Source organism: Trichosurus vulpecula, chromosome 2 (genome assembly GCF_011100635.1).
Source record: "Trichosurus vulpecula isolate mTriVul1 chromosome 2, mTriVul1.pri, whole genome shotgun sequence".
NCBI lineage: Eukaryota > Metazoa > Chordata > Mammalia > Diprotodontia > Phalangeridae > Trichosurus > Trichosurus vulpecula.
In genome coordinates this window covers 66,432,111-66,446,644 of record NC_050574.1, presented here as the reverse complement: position 1 = coordinate 66,446,644, position 14,534 = coordinate 66,432,111, and the positions used below count along the sequence as shown (strand labels likewise).

General features: G+C 48.1%; 1 protein-coding gene across 1 annotated transcript in view; it reads left to right on the top strand.

Annotated features, from left to right (window-relative positions):
- Positions 1 to 3,406: 3,406 nt before the first annotated feature.
- The window catches only part of TRIM62 (tripartite motif containing 62), a 57,194-nt gene continuing 46,066 nt past the window's right edge, over positions 3,407 to 14,534 (top strand). Inside the window, exon 1 of the mRNA XM_036745882.1 lies at positions 3,407 to 3,814. Coding sequence (XP_036601777.1) covers positions 3,407 to 3,814 — 408 coding nt within the window. The remainder of the gene's footprint in view (positions 3,815 to 14,534) is intronic.

The window sequence follows — 14,534 nt, the reverse complement described above, 5'->3', positions numbered from 1 at the left end:
TCAGCAATGCAAGGACCTGAAACAATTCCAAAAGATTCATGATGGAAAATCCTATCCACATCCAGAGAAAGAACTTTGGAGTCTGAACGCAGATTGAAGCACACTATTTGCTCTCTTTTTGCCTTTTTTTGTTTTGTCTCTTCTTTCTCATGGTTCCTCCCTTTGGTTCTAATTCTTCTTTACAACATGACTAATGTGAAAATATGTTTCATACGAATGTATATGTGGAGCCTATATCAGATTGTATGCCCTCTTGGGGAGGAGGAGAAAACTTGAAACTCAAAAGCTTATGGAAGTGAATGTTGAAAACTAAAAATAAGTAAGCTAATAAAAATAACAATAAAAAAGCAGCCTGGTTGTATAAGGTTTCTAGGAAACCAGGTCATTACTGATAATTCATATGCAGCTTGAAATTCACTCTGACTCCCAGATCTTTTTTGCTTCTCCCTGGTTGACTGAACTGTAAGTGTAAGGATTTAATGATCTCAATTCAGCTTCATCTTAGATTCCATATATCTTTTGGGATTCTTAGGCTGTCATCTAAAGAGTTCGACAGCCCTCCCTGCTGTGTCACCTGGATATTTACTGCTATCTATGCCTTTAGAATATTGAACAGATCAGGGTCAATGAGAGGCTCTTGTGAAATCCTCATACAGGCAACCCACCTTCCCCACTCCCACCCCCAGGTAAACATTGATCCACTTTTTACTACTCTTAGGGATCTGTTCATTGGACCAATATTACCATTCAGCCACTGTCTCTCCAGTATGTTCACAAGGATATGAGAGACTTGTCAAATGGCAGACTTAACAGAATGCCCCAATCTGTTAATCTAGTATATTCAAAGGATCTGTCATATCCTCCACATAGGGAACTCTCCATATGGGAACTCCCTCCAGCAGTGCAGATCTCTACCCATTTATGACTTAGCAGATGTTATATCTGCAAGGAGCTCACAGTCTAATAAAATAAAGGCAACCAAAACATCAGTTACTGACCTATACACCTGCTTTATGATTCATATACAATTTTTATCAGAATAGTCTACACATGCATCGAGGACACCATAAGCAAAGTGTCAACAGGGAACAAGTCAGCATTCACAAGCAACAATTCAGGGGATACAAGATCCCACCATGTTTATTGTTTGTTGATTTTTTTTTAAAGAAGCATTTCATTTGGTAAAGAAAAACCTCATCTTAAAGGCTCTCTTCCCATAAGTGTTCTATGCTAACATTAAAATTGCTTGAGATTCCTTGAAAGATATAATAGAAATAACCTTGCTTGGTGATCCTCCCAGCATTTACATGGGAAGAGCATAGGACAGGCAAATGTGATAGTCAGCAGTGTTTACCATTAGGGTGGAGGAGACTTAGCAGAGAGTCCAAGTTAAAAAGGGAATTCCTCTGGAATGTGTGGCAGGTGACATCCACCGGGTTGCATTAAGCCCCAGATCATTGCAGAGCCTCCTGGATTTAACCACTCACCTTCACGACTACCTTCACCATCCACTCAAGGAAGACCAATTAGATGAAGAATGCTTATTGTCCAGATTATGATCTATGGTTAGATGGGCTGCCTGTAGAGCTTGTCCATCATTGGATGAATGGGTGGATGGATGGATGGATGGATGGATGGATAGTTGGATGGATGGATGGATGGATGGATGGATGGATGGATGGATGGATGGACAGAAATATAGGTAGATAGACAGATAGACAGACAGTGTATATGAATGGAATAGGTACAGAATTTAATAGGAGTTTGGGCTGGATTACCACTGGGAAATTGTAAAGGTCCTTTAATGACCCCCAACTTTTTGCAGAAACAAAAGTCTATCTTTTTCATAGGAATATTCTACCAGTATTGTCTGGCTGCAAATCATGGAGCACAACAGTCTCTGGAAAATTAAAAATGAGCATCACCCAAAGAGCAGTGAAGAAGAACACGGTTGATGTGAGCAGCTGTAACACTTAAAGTGTAAGAAGCACCAGAAAAGAATCAGAGTAAAGTTTGCTGTCAGAGGAAGGTATGATCAGAGAGGATGGCCTGGTAATGGGGCTGGAGGGAGAGATAACCAACCAGAGGACAGCATGTGAGTACCACAGGTATCTTCTGAGGTCAGAAGAAACAGAGGAAGGCTGCCAGCACATTGGATAGGCCCCCTGCCATGAACTCATAGGAAGACATGGACTTTAGTGGCACAGGACCAGCAAGCATGACTGGGTTGTGGAAGGAAAATCGACATAGATAAGATCACAAATGCCTTTGAGTATTAATTATGACAAATGTTTGCTGAATGAATGGGGGTAGGGAAGATTAGGTTACTGAAATGACTATGACTCTTTCTTCTGTTCCCTAAAAGAGGGACCATGATAGGCATTGAAGATTCAGCCTCAGTTTACCTATCTCTGACATCAAGAGATCCGTTGTCCTAACACGCTCACCCCCAAACACACAGGAGTGGGTTACCATAAGCTTCTTTTCCCAGGCCAAAGTTTTCATAAGATGCTTTGAGATCACAGAAGGAAAAGGGGGGATCAAGAGCTTAGTCCCCAGCTTGGCTGGATCCTGGGGTGCTGCTGCCTTACTGGGGTTGGGTAGCCTGGTACAGGAGCACTGTGACTTGGAGACCTAGTTTCAAATCCCGGTCCTCTTCACTATGTGTGACCTTATGGGCCTGTTTCCTCAACTATAAAATGAGGGGGAGGGATGTCTTGGACTAACTGATCCTTAACCATCACTCCAAATCCTACAGCCTTTTGGAACAGGGGGCGCTCTGTGCTAAGAACATCTGGTTAAGGGGCAGATGACCAAACAGCTCTCCCTCAAAAGACTGCGACGTCTGGCTCTGCCATTTGAGTCAGCTCGATGAAGAGAGGCTGGCAGGGAGGGCAGGCGAATCAGGAGTCGCGGGTTCGAATTCGGATCCACGACTAACGTAAGCTTGTGGCCTTGGACAAGTCCCTCCCTCTTTCCAGCCCTTAGATCCCCCGGCTGTAAAATACTCCCTAAGGTCTCTTCAAGGCTACGCTGAGCCTATGAATGGAAGAAGCCAGCGTCTGGCTGGCGGAGGGTGGAAGCAGCTGCCTCGGATCGTCCCTCCTCCGTCGGGGCGGAGCTCGGCTCTCCAGGCTCCGCCCGGGACGGACCAGCCGGCCGCCGCCGTCTCCGCTCCCCCAGCGCCTCCTGTTCCGGGTTGGGCTGCTCCCCTGGGTCCTGAGCGCAGCCGGAGGGAGCCGGGGCCGGGGACGCGGAGCCAGCCGGTGGGAAAGGAGCCCGGGGCCGGTGGCAGCAGGCTGCCCCTGGGTGCGCCCCCTCCGCGGTCCCTTCCCCGGGCGGGTGGGTGCCCCTCGCCGGCCCTGCTGGGGCGGGGGGCGGCCGGCATCCCGGGCGCACTGCAGCCATGGCGTGCAGCCTGAAAGACGAGCTGCTGTGCTCCATCTGCCTGAGCATCTACCAGGACCCGGTGAGCCTGGGCTGCGAACACTACTTCTGCCGCCGCTGCATCACCGAGCACTGGGTGCGGCAGGAGGCCCAGGGCGCCCGCGACTGCCCTGAGTGCCGGCGCACGTTCGCCGAGCCGGCGCTGGCGCCCAGCCTCAAGCTGGCCAACATCGTGGAGCGCTACAGCGCCTTCCCGCTGGACGCCATCCTGAGCGCCCGGCGCGCCGCGCTGCCCTGCCAGGCCCACGAGAAGGTGAAGCTCTTCTGTCTCACCGACCGCGCGCTCGTCTGCTTCTTCTGCGACGAGCCTGCCCTGCACGAGCAGCACCAGGTCACGGGCATCGACGACGCCTTCGAGGAGCTGCAGGTGCGCTGGGGAGGGGGCGGGCGCCAGGGGGTATCCCCGGGGCCGCGGCGCTCAGGGCTGGGAGGAAACCCGGAGGGGGGAGGCAGCGAAGGCTAGCCCTTTCCTTTTACACGTGGGGAAACTGAGGCCCAGAGCGGAGGGAGGGACGTATCCAAGGTCACCGGCTGGGGATAAGGAGGAGGTGCTGGGTCCGCGGATTCAGAATCTAGGCCAGCCCCCTCATTGTACAGAAAGGGAAACTGAGGCTCAAAATGAAGAAGGGATTTGCCCAAGATTACTACTTACTTACATAGTAGTTGGTAGTGCACTGGGGGGGCGGTGCATCAGGGAGGGGAGGGGTACCAGGGTGGACGGGAACCTAGGGGCTGCCGCTGAGATCCTAGGATTTTGAACTAGAAGGGATTTTGACAATCATTTAGGCCAATACCTCTGTACCGCCCCCCCAATTGTATAAATGGAAAGCCTGAGGCCCAGAGAGGGTAAGTGATTTGGTCAACTTGGTCAACTTGGTCAAGATCACATGAGGTTTGTAAGGAATACAACAGCTAGAGATTCAACCCCAGATCCTGTGACCCCAAATCCAGGGCCCTTTCCACTTACACCAGATTGCCTTCTTTCTAAGATGGGCCTCCTTCACCCCCCACCCCCACCCTATCCCCATCTGGCATCCATACCCAGCTCTCCCCTGACCCTGACCCCAGAGCCCTTTGCACTTTACACCAGACTATCTTTCATCTGAGTCTCTTGCTCCTCCCCCAGTCTGGCACCTGCACCTTAGCCTCGAGGGTGACAGGAGCTAGCCTTCCTACCCTACTGAACTTGGGAATAGGCCTCAATGAATAATCTCCTGCTCAGGGGGATGGCAGTGGCCCAGGCCTCTCTGACATGACCCCCTTTCCTCCGTTCCTTTCTTCTGCCTGAGCCAAAGCTGTCAGAGGATATCACCAGGCTGGCTTCCCACAAAAGGGCTGAGGGACAGGGGCCTGAACACATGATGCTATCTTTGGAGCTCACACTCTTGGTCCCCATCAAGGATGGCGTCAACCCATACCCCCAGACTGGGGGTAGTGTTCCATCCTTACCAACCGCAGAGTCCTGTAACAAGAGAGAATAAAGCCCCATCTGTGCTCAGTGGGGCATGAGCCCTGCGTTCAGAGAACGCTGGCATTGAAAGGATCTTGAGAGGTCAGCCATTCCAACCTACCCATTTTACCAATAAAGAAACTGATGTCCAGAGCAGTAAAGGGGCTTGCCTCAAGTTACACGGTTCCTTCATGGCAGCACCCGGCCTAGACCCTGGTTGCCAATCCAGTGGTCCCTCTACTGCCTCAGCACTAGGTGGGCAAGGTCCTGCTTTCAGAGCTTCCATTTCCCTCCCTTTCATGGGACTGTGAGTTGTTATCTAAAAGCAATGCATCCGTACTGGCAATATTTTTCACTCAGAAATAGTTAACAGTTGATACTTAGAGAGACAGTGTGGTGCAGTGGATAGTGTTTTACTTAGAATCCATGTAACAATGGATGTAATGCATTTTGCAAACCTTAAAGCGCCTATAAATACTGACAATAATAAGTTATTTAAAATCTCCCATTATCTCATTTGAGCATCACAGCCACCCTTTGAAGTAGATACTCTAGGTCTTATTCTCCCCGTTTGCAGATGAGGAAACCAAAGCTCAGGAGAATTCAGAGCCTTGTCTGTGTCCATGCCATTGGGAAGTGGCATTGGTGAGAGTTGAACCCAGACCTTCTCGACTTCAAGTCCAAGACTATCCATTATTCTGTTTTTCACAAAATATTAGGTATAAAATGATGCATCAAAAAGTATGACAATGCAATCATTTTCCCTCTTTGCACAGTGCCTGGAAGTAGGCACTTTTTAAAAAATTCAATTTGATTTTATTTTCAATACCAAATTCTCAGCCCCTTCCTCATCCATTAAAAAGGACCCAGTGGGCCCTTAATAAATACTTGTTGATTGATTCACCCAATTTCCATGACCCCTTCCTCCTTTATCCCAAGGATAGGCCATACCCCATGGACCAAACGTACTGACGGAACCCACAAAGTCTCATGTAGTTAAATGAACTGGAGGAAATGCTGGCATAAAGTGATCTGTGCCCCATTCTGTGATAGGGGGGGAGTGGATCTTGGCACAATGGCATCAGTGCCTTCCTTGAGGGTTGGGAGAGAATTGGAACTGCCCTGGGTCTCTGGGTGCTGTACCTGCAAACTACGTCGGCCCTCTGAGAGCTCAGCGTCCCAGCCTGCCCGACATCCCCATTGGCCCTTTCTTCTCCGGATAATGCCGCCCTTCCCTCCCTCCTTTGCCTGGCGCCTCCAAAGCACCTGGCTTGGCCAAGAGGTGGTGGGAGAAACATCTCCCTCGCCCAAGGCCGATAAAAGTGTGATGGGTGTGAGGCGTCGGCACTTCTCCCTCACCTGCCACTTGTTCCTGACTGGGGTGGAGACCAAAAAGCCACATCCTGCACTCATTAGCTATTTATGAGAAGAACTGGTTTATTGTTAGGAAGTAAAACTGATCCCTTCCCTGGGCAGGAGGCAGGAGTTGGGCCTCACTCCCACTAGCTCCTCCTACCTCTCTCCCTCTCTCCCTCCCTCCTCGGCCAGCAGCTGCTCTTTTAGACTCCCTTTTAGAGGTGTCTGGGAAATGATCTGTATAATGGCTAGCAGAAGCCCCAAGCCAGGGATGGAGTGAGGGTGAGGCTGGAGCTGTAGGATCACAGATTTAGAGCAGGCAGGGCTCTCAGAGACCATCTAGTCCAAGGGTTCTCAACCTGGGGTCACTGAACTTTAAAAATTTTTTTTGTTAACTATTTCAACATAATCAGTTTTTATTGTAATCCTATATATTTTATTTTATGCATTTAAAAACATTATTTTAAGAAGGGATCAGGAGAACCTGAGTTCAAACCTGGCATCAGACACTTGACACTTACTAGCTGTGTGACCCTGAGCAATTACCTAAAAGAAGAAGAAGGCTTCCCCAGACTGACAATTGTGTGTGCAATGGAAGAGGGGGAGTCATGACACAATAAAGAGTCAAGAACTACCCCAGTCCAATCCCCTCAGTTTACAGAAAGGGAAACTGAGGCCTCGGCTGTCCGGGACCGGGAGTCAGAAAACCTAGACTCCTTCAAAACGCCAGTGGTGTAACCTTAGACAAGTCACTTGACCCTCTCTGAGCTTCCTCAGATTTAATATGGGGATCACAGTACTAGTACTACCTATATCAGAAGAGATGATCCAGTCACATGAGGAGAATGAGGAATCACCAGCCTGCATGCCCATCGGGATACATGGAATGTGGAGAGAATGAAAGGAAGGCCCCCAGCAAGTTGGATGATCCCCTTGAAGCGCACTTATGGGAGGGCATGGACAAAAGACACACTGAATGGGCAGGCATGGGTGTACTGTGATCTGTTCTGTTGAAAGGACTACCTACATCCATGAAATCCCAGGTCTGATAGATAGAACATGGGAGTATGGGAGTAACCACCTCCCAGGGTGGTGGAAAGGAAGGTACCTTGTAGAACCTAAAGCAACACATGAACTGCCTTAACCCAATCTCTCAGAGTGCTGCTACCTGATGGAGGACTAAGGGTAAGGAGCTAGCCTTACCACTGGCCTATCTGTTGGAACATTTACTTCCAGATCAGTTTACCAAGGAATTCAACAACGACGTGCAGCCAATGGGGGAAGCATATCCTAACACGAAAGATTGTGGCGTGATCTCAGTTTGGTTTTCATGGTGGATCAGGGTGACAGTCAGCACAGAGGGGGGAGGACATCTTCCCATTCATGTTCAAGAATATCTGATGTGCCCCCATCGAGTGAGCCCCATGGGCTCTCGAGACCAGTTGGGTCTCAAATGAGGACATGATTGATTTCCTTGACGTCCATCTCAGAGGTTCAGGATGTGCCCCGAAACATTATCCTTTCCTTTTTTCATCCCACTGCCCAGTCAGGCTATATTTGGAGTATGCCAATCCAAGCCTAACAGTGAGGGACAAGGCATTGTGCTCAGTTCTGGAGTTTATCTGGATCTGAGATTTCATCAGTGTAAAGAACTCCCAATCCGAGAACTCCCTCTGAAGATACAGATCAGAGACCTTTCTGGAACCTGTAGTTTTAGAGAGTTGCCTGGAGATGATGAACAAGCATTTATTAAGCGCTTATAATGTGCAAAGTGATGTCATGTGAAGTGCTGGGGGAGATAGAAAAGCAAAAATGAAATAGTCACTCATAAGGAGGTTGTAATTTGAAAGGTTGAGTGATTTGCGCAGAGTCCCAAGGCCAGTATGTATCAGAGGTAGGATTTGAACCCAAATTCTCTACTCCAAGGCTAGCTCTCTCTCCACATTGCCTCTTAGACACTGGGGTTACAAACATACCCACACAGGAAAAGCAGGCCCTTGACCTCAAGGAGCTTCCAGTCCACCATGTCGTGTTCATAAGACCATAGATTTAGAGTTGGGAAGGACTTTAGAGGCCATCAAGTCTAACTCCCCTCATTTTACACAGGAAGAAACTGAGGCACAGAGAGGTTAAGTGAGTCACATAAGTATCTGAAGCAGGATTTAAACCCAAGTCGTCCGGGCTTCCAGCTCAGCTATGCACTATACCATGTTGCCTCTCAGTCAAGGATGCCATATTTTAGGAAGGATATTAACCGCCACCACAACAAAAGCATCCAGAAGGAGGTGAGCAATCTGGACTCCACATCCCATGAAGAAGTGTTAAAGGAACTGAGGGTGAAGAAGAGAAGACTTGGGGGGAAAGAGAGGGGTGTAAAAGGAATCTAACTGCTGGCCTCAAATAGCTGAGGAGTTGGGATATGGAAGAGGGATTGGAATTCTTTTCTGGCTCCATTGTGTAAAACTAAGAGCAATCAGAGGTGGTATGGGGTAGTGGATTTGAGGAAGAATTTGCTAATAATCAGAGATATCCAAGAGTAGAGCAAGTGGCCTCATGAGATAGTGAAGCCCCCATTGTTGGAAGTATTTAAGCAAAGTCTACACGGCCATCCTTTAGAGATGCTATAGAGAAGATCCAACACCACATGGGAGATTGAATTAGATGACCTTTAGTCCCTTCCAAATCTGAAAGCCTCTGGATTTGGTGAACGAGTATGTTCTCCCTTCCTCCACCTTCTTGGTCATTATTCAATATTCAATTTTGTGAGATTTGTTGTTTGTTTCCATATTATCTCAGCCATTGTAGATGCTTCTTCCAGTGCTTCCTCCACTCTTCATTGGCTCCTGTGCTTCTGCCCATTCTTCTCTGAATTCTTCATATGCAGTCATGATCTGTTTAATTCTAACCTGACTTAAAAAAGGGATTTCCCACCTGCACCCTACCCTTCTTCATTTAAACTGACCAGCTCAAGAACTTCTCGGCTATAGTGACTAGATTTACACAGCATTTCTGAGGGTGGAAATTCTGGGCCAGGCATCTGTGTCCTGGACTCCAGTCCTTCTCTCCCCAGCCTAGTAGAATCTCATACTCAGAACCTGAGGCCCTTGGAATGATCCAGGGGCAGCTAGGTGGCATAGTGGATAGAGCGCAGGGCCCGCAGCCAGGAAGACCTGAGTTCAGATGTGATTTCAGACACTTACTAGCTGTGTGGCCCTGGGGAAGTCGGTTAATCTGCATCTGCCTCAGTTTCCTTATCTGTGAAATGGGAATAATACGTGGTAGTGAGACTAAAATGAAGTATTTGTGAAAGCACTTTACAAAATATGGCATTATGTAAATGCTAGTTGCTAATATCATCACCACCACCACCATCATCATCATCATTTGAGTCTAAGGGTGGTGGTGGAGGATGACATAGAAGAGTGAGTGGCAGCATGGTATGTTGTGTCAAGAGATCAGACATGGGAGTAAGGGCACTTGAGTTGGATACCAGTTTATGCTACCAATTTGCAGTGTGAAGTTGGGCAGCTGACTTTTCTCTGGACCTTAGTTTCTTTGCTTGCAAAATGAAGAGGTTGGATTAAATGCTTTCTTTTATTTAAAATGTACTGATATCTTTTGTTTTTACATCACTGGTTCTCTTCCCTCTCAGAGAGCCTTCCCTTATAACACAGGACAAAAAGGAGAGGCAGGAAAGTTCAAAGCTGGAAGTAACCCATCAACTGAGCCTGACATCATGTGCAGTATTTTACATCCATAGACTCCTTCCTCTGCAAAGGAGCAGGGAGAGGTGCCTTCTCATAGATCTTCTTTGGAGCCAAGATTGGTTACTGTGATTTTACAAGCATTCGGTTTAGATTGTTTTGTTTTTCTTCTTCCCATTTACGTGGTTGGAGTGTGTGTGTGTGTGTGTGTGTCCTGGTTATGTTGACTTCACTTTGTATCAGTTCCTATAAATCTTCCAAAGTTTCTCTGTACTCCTCATAATCATTGTTTCTTATGACAGGGTAATGTTTCATTCACGTACTACAGTCTGTCTCACCAGTTCCCATTTAATGAGAGTTGGCTTTGTTTTCCATCCTTTGCTCCTACAAAAAAGGCTGCTATAAATATTTTGGTTTCTACAGAACCTTTCTTTTTCATCATTGACCTCTTTGAGCAGTACTCCTAGCAGTGAGATCTCTGGACCAAAGGATTTGGACATTTTGGACCAGATACTTTCTTAGGCTCCCTTTGGTTCTGACATCCCGTGTTATTTGGTTTCCCCTTTTGTGACAGAGAGGAGATGGCTGGTGGGTTGCCTGAGGTCACCGTGGCCAGACAGAGGTTTATACACCCAGTGGGGCCTTGATCTCCAGCCTAGGAGTGGTGGATAGTAATGGGTACTTACCGCCCACTCCTGCTCTCAAGGGACCAAAGCTACCACTTTGCCTCCTGCCTGAAGACAGAGTGTCAGAAGCCCGAGGGAGTCCCTAAACACACCCCCAGATCCTTTTGGGCAGTTCCTGGCTCTTGCTGAGGAGACAGACAGAGACTGAAGGCAGATTTCATACCAGGTGCTTCCGATGTGCCTTTGGTGGGGGCAGGGAGGAATGAAGGAAGAGTTCCTGTGCTAACATTCACATATGGAGAGTAGGAGGACGTGGAGGTGGGAAAGGAAGCTGGCTGGTATGAAAGCCAGGGCCCTAATTGGCAGATGACAGGCTGTTGTCCTTTCTGGTCTCCACTCACACAGGCCACCACCCTAGGTCAGGCCTAATCACCTCTCACCTGAACTCTTGCAACAACCTCCTCCTTGGACTCCCAGCTTTCGTCTCTCCCCTCTTGAACCGGTCCTCCACATAGCTGCCACGATGATCTCTCTTGCCCATAAGTCTGATCACGCCACTCCCCGACTCAAAAACCATCAGTGGCTGTCGCTACTAGAATGAAATACAAACTCTTCAAATAGGCATTTTCAAACCTTTCACAATCTGGCTCCAGCCTGCTTTCCAGGCTTATTGTATATGCTTTCCCTTCATACAATCCGTGTGTTCTCCAGACTCAGCACTTCGTTGCCAGCCTTTACATGGGCTGTGTGCCATGCCTAGAATACACTCCCTCCTCATCTCCACCTCTTACGGTCCCTACGATCCTTCAAGGATTGGCTCACGTGGGAAGCCTTTCCTGTTCCTCTTAATTGTTTGTGGTCTCTCAGATTATTGCAGATATATTTCTCAGTTTACATGCTAATTCCCTGTAGTAGAACATAGGCTTCTTGGGGGTAGGAACTGGTTTTTCAGTTTATCTTTGTACCCACAGCACCTAACCTAGTGACTTCTACGTGTTGTTGTTTGGACATTTTTCAGTCGTGTCCAACTCTCTGTGACCCCATTTGGGATTTACTTGGCAAAGATGGTTTGCCATTTCCTTCTCCAGTTCATTTTGCAGATGAGAAACTGAGGCAAACAGGGTTAAGTGGCTTGCCTAGGGTCACACAGCTAGTAAATGCCTGCGGCCTCATTTGAACTCAGGAAGATGGGTCTTCCTTACTCCAAGCGGAGTGCTCTATCCACTGGGTCACCTAGCTGCCCTGACTCGTATGTAGCCAATTCTTAATCAATGCTTATTGCAATGTATTATTTGGGGACTCCTTTAGGGCAGAGAATGGTTTGGTTTTTGCCTTTTCTTCCCCAGCACAGAGCCTAGTTAGTACCTGGTATACACGCTAGGCATGTAATCAATGCTTGCTGAATTGACTTGGATTCCAGGCCCCAAGAATACGTTGCTTATTTGGGGGCCAGAACAGAGGCTGCTGGGAAATGCCAACAAAACTTCGGGGCCTCCTGTGTACCAGGCCCTGTGCTTGGCAATAGGAAAAGGGGGAAGGGAACATGTATTTATTAAGTGCCTACTATGTGTCAGGCACAGAGGTGAAGACTAGCCTTTCCCCCTTGTCTCTGCCCTCAAGAAGCTTGAAGTATAAGTACAAGGTGGGGAATATTGGGGCCAGAAAGGGAGATTTGGATGGAACTTCTAGAAAATCTGAGGAGGGAATGATCACTTTGGGGATGATGGGGCAGGGCAGTCAGGAATGGTTTCAGGAAAAAGATGGCAACTGAGCTGAATATTGAAGGACAAGAAGGATTCTGAGAGGGAGGGTGAGGAGGGAGTATGTTCCAAGTACAGGGGAACAGCAGATACAAAAGTACAGAGATAAGAGATGTGGGTAGCCTAATCTGGCTAGAACAGTGTGTGTAAAGGGGAACAGGGTGAACCAAGGCTGGCAAAACAGGGGGAGCCAAGCCCAGGGGTTTGCATTTTATCCATGAAGACATAGGGAGTCACTGAAGGTTTGTGAGTACAGCAGGGTCATGTTCAGCCTATGTCTTAGATCAGAGGTTAACCTGGGCTCCACCAACTCCCAAGAGAGGCTGTGGAGAAACCTCAGGAGGTCCTTGAACTTGCTTTTTAAAAATATTTTGATAGCTGTATTTCAGTATAATTGGTTTCCTTTTAAACCTATGTGTTTTTTATTTTATGTGTTTAAAAGCCTTATTGTGAGAAGGGGCCCTGGGCTCCAGCAGGCCTCCAGAGAGGTACAGGACAAGGAAGGGTTAAGCGCTCCTACCTTAGATGATGTTGGCAGATGTAGGAAGGCTGGCTAGGTAAGGGGAGCTAAGAGGCCAGGAGGACAGTCACGAGGCTGTTGGATTAATCCAGGCCAGAGGCCTCCAGAGCCTGGACTGGGGATCACACTTCTTCTGCTTGGCCCCAAAGGATAAAACAAGGATTGGTGGGTGGAAGTCTCAGAGGCAGATTGAGTCTGAATCCTAAGGCCTACAGCTGCCCCAAGCCGAAGGGGCTGCCCCTCACTAGAGGCCCTCAAGATCAGGTTGGATGGCCCCTTGGCAGATGGATTGTGGAGGGGATCCCAGGCCACATGTGGGGTGGGCCAGCTGCTCCGTAGTGATTTCCCCCCTCAGATTCTATTGGGAGTGAAGAGAAGGGAAAAGATAGGAGAAACAAGACCATGGGGAAATAGCCTGGGCCCTCTCAGGCTTCAGGCACAATGAGGCTGAACTTGGTATCCATTTTAGTCTTGGGTTAGGGCAGGAGACAGGCACTGGGTTTACAAAGAAAGGCAAAAAAAGAAAAGAAAAGACAACCTCTCTCTTAAGGAGCTCGTGCTTTAATGGAGGGGATGACCTGCAAACACCTACGTCCAGACAAACTATCCACAGGATAAAATGGAGATACACAATAGAGGGAAGGTATTAGTACTAAGGAAGATCAGAAGAGGCCAATGAAATCTAGAACCGGGCAGCCGGGATCATAGGATCCCTAGATTTAGAGCTGAGAGACCTCTGAGGTCAACTAGTCTAATTCCCCAGGGTTTGTCCCTAGGACATCAAGGTGGTGCAGCGGATAGAGCACCGGGCCTGGAGTCAGGAAGACCTGAGTTCAAATCCAGCCTCAGACACTGACTAGCTTTCTAAGAGGACACATTTGCATGTCATTTTATGGCTCCTTAATGTTTTACACACATCTTTTTATTTGGGTCTCACGGCGGTCCCATGAAGCGTGGAGAACAAGAATTAATGTCCCCCTTTTTTACATTGGAAGAAACTGACCCTCAGGGAGTTTCAGCGTCTTACCCAACATCACCCAGCATGTGAGGGCCAAGGACTAATTGTTGAACCTAGGCTGAGAGAGATGAGTTTAGGTAAACACAGGGAACCTCCTGGATGGAAGGCTTTAAATATCTGGCTGAAGCATTAAATTGGGTCTGAGAGGTGATGGGAAATCACAGCATGTTGGTGAGTAGGGGTGTTTGAGAGAGATTTTTCTAACTGCTGTGTATACAAGATAGACCCGAGTAGGAGAGAGATAGGAGATGAGGCAGGCATTTCCAATATAAGTGGTCAGGAGTGAGCTGCACTATAGGGGGAAGAACCCTGACCTGGAAGTCAGAAGAGCTGGGTTCTTCGCTTCGCCCCCATTTCTCCCTGTGTGACTGACTCTCTCTCTCTCTCTCTCTCTCTCTCTCTCTCTCTCTCTCTCTCTTTCTCTCTCTCTTCCTCTCTCCCTCTCTCTCCCCCTCTGTAAAATGAAGGTTAAGATTTGATTCCTTCCAACCCCATTCTCTGACCTGGGAAGGTAGAGCCAAGAGATTTGGAAGAAGAATCAGTGACTACCAGGAGATGGGAAGCATAGGAGCTGGAGGAAAGAGTCAGAGGTTGTGAGCCCTGGGGACAGACAGATGGTGGTACCATCGACAGTAAGGTCAGGAGCTGAGAAA